This window comes from Triticum aestivum, chromosome 5B, assembly GCF_018294505.1.
Source record: "Triticum aestivum cultivar Chinese Spring chromosome 5B, IWGSC CS RefSeq v2.1, whole genome shotgun sequence".
In the NCBI taxonomy this organism is placed as follows: Eukaryota; Viridiplantae; Streptophyta; class Magnoliopsida; order Poales; family Poaceae; genus Triticum; species Triticum aestivum.
The window spans coordinates 232,850,428-232,856,943 of NC_057807.1; the positions used below are offsets into that span (position 1 = coordinate 232,850,428).

The 6,516-nt window shown below is 50.1% G+C and overlaps 1 protein-coding gene across 2 annotated transcripts; it reads left to right on the plus strand.

Moving 5' to 3' along the window:
* The first annotated feature begins 1,552 nt into the window (after positions 1-1,552).
* LOC123111134 (cationic amino acid transporter 6, chloroplastic) lies at positions 1,553-6,173 on the plus strand. 2 transcript variants are annotated; one of them, XM_044531824.1, is made up of 5 exons: positions 1,553-2,061; positions 2,894-3,116; positions 3,741-4,089; positions 4,660-4,891; positions 5,291-6,173. In XM_044531824.1, exons 1-5 carry the CDS (start codon positions 1,641-1,643, stop codon positions 5,863-5,865), a joined length of 1,800 nt encoding a protein of 599 aa, XP_044387759.1. In that variant the 5' UTR covers positions 1,553-1,640; the 3' UTR covers positions 5,866-6,173. The 2 variants fall into 2 exon arrangements, with proteins under 2 accessions (XP_044387759.1, XP_044387760.1); XM_044531825.1 differs by lacking the exon at positions 1,553-2,061 and adding an exon at positions 2,517-2,822.
* Positions 6,174-6,516: the final 343 nt, after the last annotated feature.

Sequence of the window (6,516 nt, forward strand, 5' to 3'; positions counted from 1 at the left end):
TCAAGACAAGGAAAAGATGGAGGAATGGACCTACGTAAGGTTGGAGCAGAGAGGAATGGACATAGAACCTATGACTTTTAAGTAGGAAAAAGTAGGATACTCCCTCCCTTTCATTTTATAGGCCTTATCTCGATTTTTTTTCTCATTTTGTAAGTCTTAATTTTATAACTTTTATTCACATGTTTAGATTTCAAGGTGTATTTAATGATTGTGTGCAAGGATTATGCTGATCGTAATGGGAGTATCATGAATGCCAATTAGGCAATTTTAACGAGGTGACATAAAATTAAATGAAGAAAGAAATGATTGAGTATCATATCATTATATGACATCATAATAATAAGTAAACACAAATTCTTGTGGGAAACGAGCTCATTAATTAACTATTTTTGTAAACTACAAAATTATTTCACTGTTCACCATCTACCTCAGTTGGTAAGACTTTTAAATTGAGACCTATAAATCAGAAGAGCGGGATAGGAGAGAAGTAGAAGAAATTGGCTGAGGGTGAAATGACCGGAGGAATCATATTGCCTCTCGAGCTACCTTTGATGACGCACCGGGTTGGCGGCGATGTGATTTGGAGGAAAATGCCACCCTCGACGTTACCATGGCGCATTGTCGTCGCCGCTGTGACGCCCTTCTAGCAAGCCGTCCCCTCGCCTGCTTTAGAGAAAGAAAGAATCAGTACTAGAGAAGATCTCAGGGCTCTTTTATTCAAAGAAATTCTATAAGATTTTTTGAAGGATTGAAATGCTTAGGCATTTTTTCTATGCTTGTTCTTTGATTCATAGGATCGGATCTAGGAATTTTGTCTATGAAATTTTTGTACTAAATTTCACAGAAATCTACCATCCACTTCAACCTTTTTTTACAATTTTTTTTGTTATTTCCCGTGACATCAAATACCCCTTACTAATCCTGTAGAATTAAGTGGGCATTGCCACCCCATTCCTATACTTACCCTATTCTTACGTTTTCACAATCCTATGAATCAAAGAGGCCCTCAATTGGCTAGTGACCTACTACTTTATTTTACTAACTCATGATTGATCTCTTGATTGTTGCCCCTATTTATTAAGATTGTTTGCCGGTTGTCTGTGTGTTATAGTCACCAACTCACTTTTAATAGTAGATATTTTTGTGGTTTTTCCTATTATTTTCTAGATGACTGAAAAGCACTCCCTCGGTTCACAGATACTCCCTCCGTTCGAAAATAACTAACATAGTATTATTTAAAAAATGTAACATAAGATGTCATATTTTTTGTGAATCAGATGTATGTAGACACTTTTAGTGTGATAGTTCACTAATTTCAGTTCATATGTACATCTATTTCATATTAAAATATCCACAACTTCATTTATTTGTGAAGGGAGGGGTATCTATTTTCTGGTACAGTAGTATTTTTCATATTTCTTCAGCAGACTTCTCTTATTATTTTTATATAAGAAAATGCTCCTCCGCGTCCAAAACACCGTCAACCCTCCCGCTCGTCTGGGTTCTCTCTTTATAAACCGTGCTCTCGGACCCCTCACTCTCCACGCCTCACCTTCCGTTTCTTCTCCAGCCCCCCTCACGAAAGCCACACCCCGCCGCCCCGGCGCAATTTCTGGAGTGGCACTTGGATCCTCACGGCCATGGACAAGGGCGCACTGATGACGCCGGACTCCGATCAGGGCGGCCCCGACGGGGGCTCGTTCTCGAGCCTGCGCTCGTACGGGCGGGCCCTGTCGCAGACGCCGCGGCGGCTGGCACGGCGCGCGTGCGCGGCGACGGCGCCGGGAGAAGAGATGAGCCGCGTGCGCGCGCGGTCGGGGGCTCCGATGGCGCGTGCGCTGCGGTGGCCGGACCTCGTGGGGCTTGGTCTCGGCGGCATGGTGGGCGCCGGGGTGTTCGTCACCACCGGGCGCGCCACGAGGCTCCACGCCGGCCCCGGCGTCGTCGTCTCCTACGCCATTGCCGGCCTCTGCGCCCTGCTCTCCGCCTTCTGCTACACGGAGTTCGCCGTGGACATGCCCGTCGCCGGCGGCGCCTTCAGCTACCTCCGCGTCACCTTCGGTGAGCTCGCTGGCCCCGGCCCCGGCCCCCCAATCATGCCGAGATCATGACCCGAATAACGCCATTAAACCAACCATCAATTATATATAATAATCTGCTCGTTTCTTGTCATACCATCTAAGATTTGTTTATCCCATGAGTATTTTGCTCTCACTCGCTCCGTTGGTGCGATCGGAGTACGTCACATATTGGGGAAAAATCGCATCCATCCTTAACTATTCGATAGTTATCTATACATCTTGCTTCATGTGTATACTTTGTGGTTTGGGTTTCCCCGTTGTCTTTGGTTTGTCCAGTTGCCCAAAAAGCAGGCTCCTTTTGCGCGTATTAAATGCGTAGGCGAGAGGTGTCGTCTTCGCGGCATGAACACGATGCCGCTGTTCCTGCTGTCGCTGTGCCCTGCCTGCTGATAAAATAAAATTCAGATTCAGACAGATCACCTGCGATGCTGTTCCAATAGTAGAAAACCTAAATCCTTTGTACGTACGTACGTACTGGGGTACTGCGTATGCACGTCTCGCTGTCAGCTGAATTTGGATTGAGATTTAGGAGAGTAGAAGAAACTCGCGAGTCCAACGGGAGCAATTAAAGAAAGGAAAAAAAATTGGGATTGCGACTTCCAACAAATTTTATCGCACGCACACGTACACATCCATATCCAGGAAATAATGTTGGGAGGTCGCTTTCTCGCGTCCCAAAACGGTTGGTTTGGCCTTTTGGCCCAGATGCATATGGGGCCTAGCTAACTCTCTCATCTCAGAGTAAAAGATCTTCTTCACAGCAGCCCCGCCGCCGGTTGCAGCCAGAGAGCTGATTGTTTGTTTGTGTGCAGGGGAATTCGCTGCGTTCCTGACGGGGGCGAACCTCATCATGGAGTACGTCTTCTCCAACGCCGCCGTGGCGCGCAGCTTCACGGCCTACATGGGCACGGCGGTCGGCGTGGACGCGCCCAGCAAGTGGCGGATCGCCGTCCCGGGCCTCCCCAACGGCTTCAACCAGGTCGACCTCGTCGCCGTCGGGGTCATCCTCCTCATCTCCGTCTGCATCTGCTACAGGTACTACTCATCCTGTACTACAATATTTGTTTTCATTATAATATACTCCTAATAAAGAAATCATTTTGGCTTTGCTTGCAAGTGTCAGCCTTCTCTGGTCTCTTGCCGCGTCTCTCGGTACTGTGTGTTTTGCATGACTGTTGACTACAGTGCGTTTTGCATGACCGTTGACTGAAATCGGGCCCCACACCCTGTCTGTTGCCAGTGTCAGTCAATCTTGTAAAAAAGCCGATGCAAATGTCACTTTACTTTTTGCTAGATTTTACAAGGTTCGATTTGCTCTAGTTGTAGCCATTAAGATTATTTTTTTCGAGATTTTGTTCCGCAAGACAGAAAAGGGTCCTCTCGGTCGCTCGCTGCTGTAGCTTTTCCCACCTTTCGCAATCGAATGTCTTGTGAGGCAATTGTGAACAAGCTTTTCTCCAGAGCAAAGAAAGAATCTCACAAGGGAACCACTCCTTTAGATTCTCTAGTACCCCTACATACATGTACTTGATTCCGTTTCCTGTGAAGTTCAAACAAGTCCGAGAGATTCTTTTTTGTTTTCCTAGATAGAAACATGGTGGGAGCACATATTCCTGGCACAAGTATGACACTGTTTTCCTGTCTGCGATGCGATGGCAGCACCAAAGAGAGCTCCAAGGTGAACATGGTCCTCACGGCCGTGCACGTGGCCTTCATCCTCTTCATCATCGTCATGGGCTTCTGGCGTGGCGACGCGCGCAACCTGACCCACCCCGCCGACCCGGCCCACCCGGGCGGTTTCTTCCCCAACGGCGTCGGCGGCGTCTTCAGCGGCGCGGCCATGGTGTACCTGAGCTACATCGGCTACGACGCCGTGTCCACCATGGCTGAAGAGGTGGAGCGGCCCGCGCGCGACATCCCCATCGGCGTCTCGGGGTCCGTTATCATTGTCACCGTGCTCTACTGCCTCATGGCCGCCTCCATGTCCATGCTCCTCCCATACGACGCGGTGAGAACCATTTATCTATCTTCTTTGTTTTTAAGATTCTTATGTAGGCAGCATGGGCATACGGATGATGCACGTTACTCATCCTAGTCTACTTTTGGGTCTCGCCCGCCTACTAGAAGAGAAGAGATCTCACCACCTATGAATGATATGATTGTGTAGGTGAGGATGATTCTTGGAATATATTGCCTAAGGTGGATGAGGTTGCTATAGCTTATAGTAGTAGGACTGTAGGAGCTGTATTAGAACAGGAGATTGATGCCAGTGGCAGCAAGACGATTCTTGTTGCCTTTTTCCTTTCTACCTTTGCCTCGTCCCTTTTTGGGATGTTGGTCATGTGGTTTTTCGGGATGAATCTGCTGTCGCCGTCGCAGGACGGCCGGCCCAAATACGCTTTCTAGCACAGCACAGGGTAGTAAAGCATGATCTATGTGCACGCAATTTCTTTTGCCTTTATCCTATTCTCTTTTCTTTCTTGGTAACCTATGCCATGCCATGATCAGCGACAGAATCTGACAGTATTTGACCTGCTACTGCTAGCTCGAGCTCAACTGTTGTGTGTGGTGTTTTCAGATCGACACGGAGGCGCCCTTCTCGGGGGCCTTCAGGGGGAGCGACGGATGGGGCTGGGTGTCCAACGTGATCGGGGCCGGTGCCAGCCTCGGCATCTTGACGTCGCTCATGGTGGCCATGCTGGGTCAGGCCAGGTACCTGTGCGTCATCGGCCGCTCCGGCGTCATGCCCGCCTGGCTAGCCAAGGTGCACCCCAAGACCGCCACCCCCGTCAACGCCTCAGCCTTCCTCGGTACGTATCGCTCGCCGTCCTTCCAACTGTTTCCCTTCACTTTTGACCAGCTTCACGGGCACCATGGTTTCTTCGGGAAGAATTCATGACCGAGTACTCCAGCAACGACAATGTCATGGTTCCTTTCCGTGACCATCATAACGGCGGGCGAAAGCGATTAGCGACTAGCGAGCGACAACCTCGCCTTTCTTCTTGGACTTTCCGGGCTGGGAAGCCGTTTCCATGGACAACCCGCGACGCTAATAGTAGGAGTATTATAGAGAGTGTAGACACGGGTATCATGCAAAGGAAGTTTTAACCTGATTATTAGTAGCACGACAATGTCACTTTTCCTTAGTTTTCTTCATGTATTTTGACTTTTTTTGTATTGTATTGACAATGTGATGTTCCTCCTCGCAGGACTCTTGACGGCTGCCCTGGCGCTCTTCACGGAGCTGGACATCCTCCTCAACCTCGTCTGCATCGGCACGCTCTTCGTCTTCTACATGGTGTCCAACGCCGTCGTATACCGCCGCTACGTCGTGGGCCCAACCGGCAGCGGCACCGAATCCGGGGACCGGCAGCCCAGCGCATGGCCGACCCTCGCGTTTCTCCTTGCCTTCTCCCTCATCGCGCTCTCCTTCACGCTGGTGTGGAAGCTGGCGCCGGAGGGCGGCCGCACCAGGGTCGGGCTCCTGTCGGCGTGCGGCGCGGCGGCGGTGGCCATGGTCGGCGCGTTCCAGGCGCTGGTGCCCCAGGCGCACACGCCCGAGCTTTGGGGCGTGCCGGGCATGCCGTGGGTGCCCGCGGCCTCCGTGTTCCTCAACGTCTTCCTGCTCGGCTCCCTGGACCGCCCATCCTACGTCCGGTTCGGCTTCTTCTCCGCGGCCGCCGTGCTCGTCTACGTGCTCTACAGCGTGCACGCCAGCTATGACGCCGAGGAGAGCGCCACGCTCGACGGCGCCAAGGTGCAGGACGAAGCTTGCAGGGTGTAGCTACTAGCTAGGGTGGAGAGAATGAGCTTGTTAACTGCTGCTCTAGAGCGTCTAGGTTTTTTTTCTTGACAATTTTCTGTCATGTTCTAGATTTCGAGTAGCTGTATGGAGTACAACAAAGGAGCTAACAAGGTAATGAAATGTGAAAACTGTGAGAGGATCGGGGAAAGGAGATTTTACCTGGAGCTTGCATATGCGAATGCACAAGTTCTTCTAAAATGTACATGCTCTAATTTCCTGGAAGATACTTCAGGGCAACTGCTTGTCTCCTTCATTTGTTTTCTTTACCCAAAAAGGCTTCCCCGCTTTATATTATAAAGCAATCATCACTGAATACATCCGAGATACGAAAAATGCACACACACCCAAGACAAGATATAAAGGTGCCAGACACCGACACACCACCCCATCGACAAACAATAGAGCAATGAACTGGACCACAACGAAGCCAGGCCTCAGAAGCGGTGCCTCCAAGAAGGATACGACCATGGATAGCCGCCACTGCTCGATCAACGAAGATCAGGTTTTCACCGAGAGCAATACGACAAGAGTGGCAGACTAAGGCATAGCCTAGTGGTGGGAAAGGGCTGATGCCTCCCACCCACCCAGGTTCAAGGCACGATACTTGCAATTTGGATTTGTTGCATCAAT

What these genes read in the sequence shown, in the direction of transcription:
- LOC123111134 (XM_044531824.1), top strand. Translation starts at nt 1,641, where the DNA reads ATGGACAAGGGCGCACTGATGACGCCGGACTCCGATCAGGGCGGCCCC. An exon ending in CTACCTCCGCGTCACCTTCG is followed by an intron (nt 2,062 to 2,893) that starts GTGAGCTCGCTG and finishes GTTTGTGTGCAG; the next exon opens with GGGAATTCGCTGCGTTCCTG. An exon ending in TCCGTCTGCATCTGCTACAG is followed by an intron (nt 3,117 to 3,740) that starts GTACTACTCATC and finishes ATGCGATGGCAG; the next exon opens with CACCAAAGAGAGCTCCAAGG.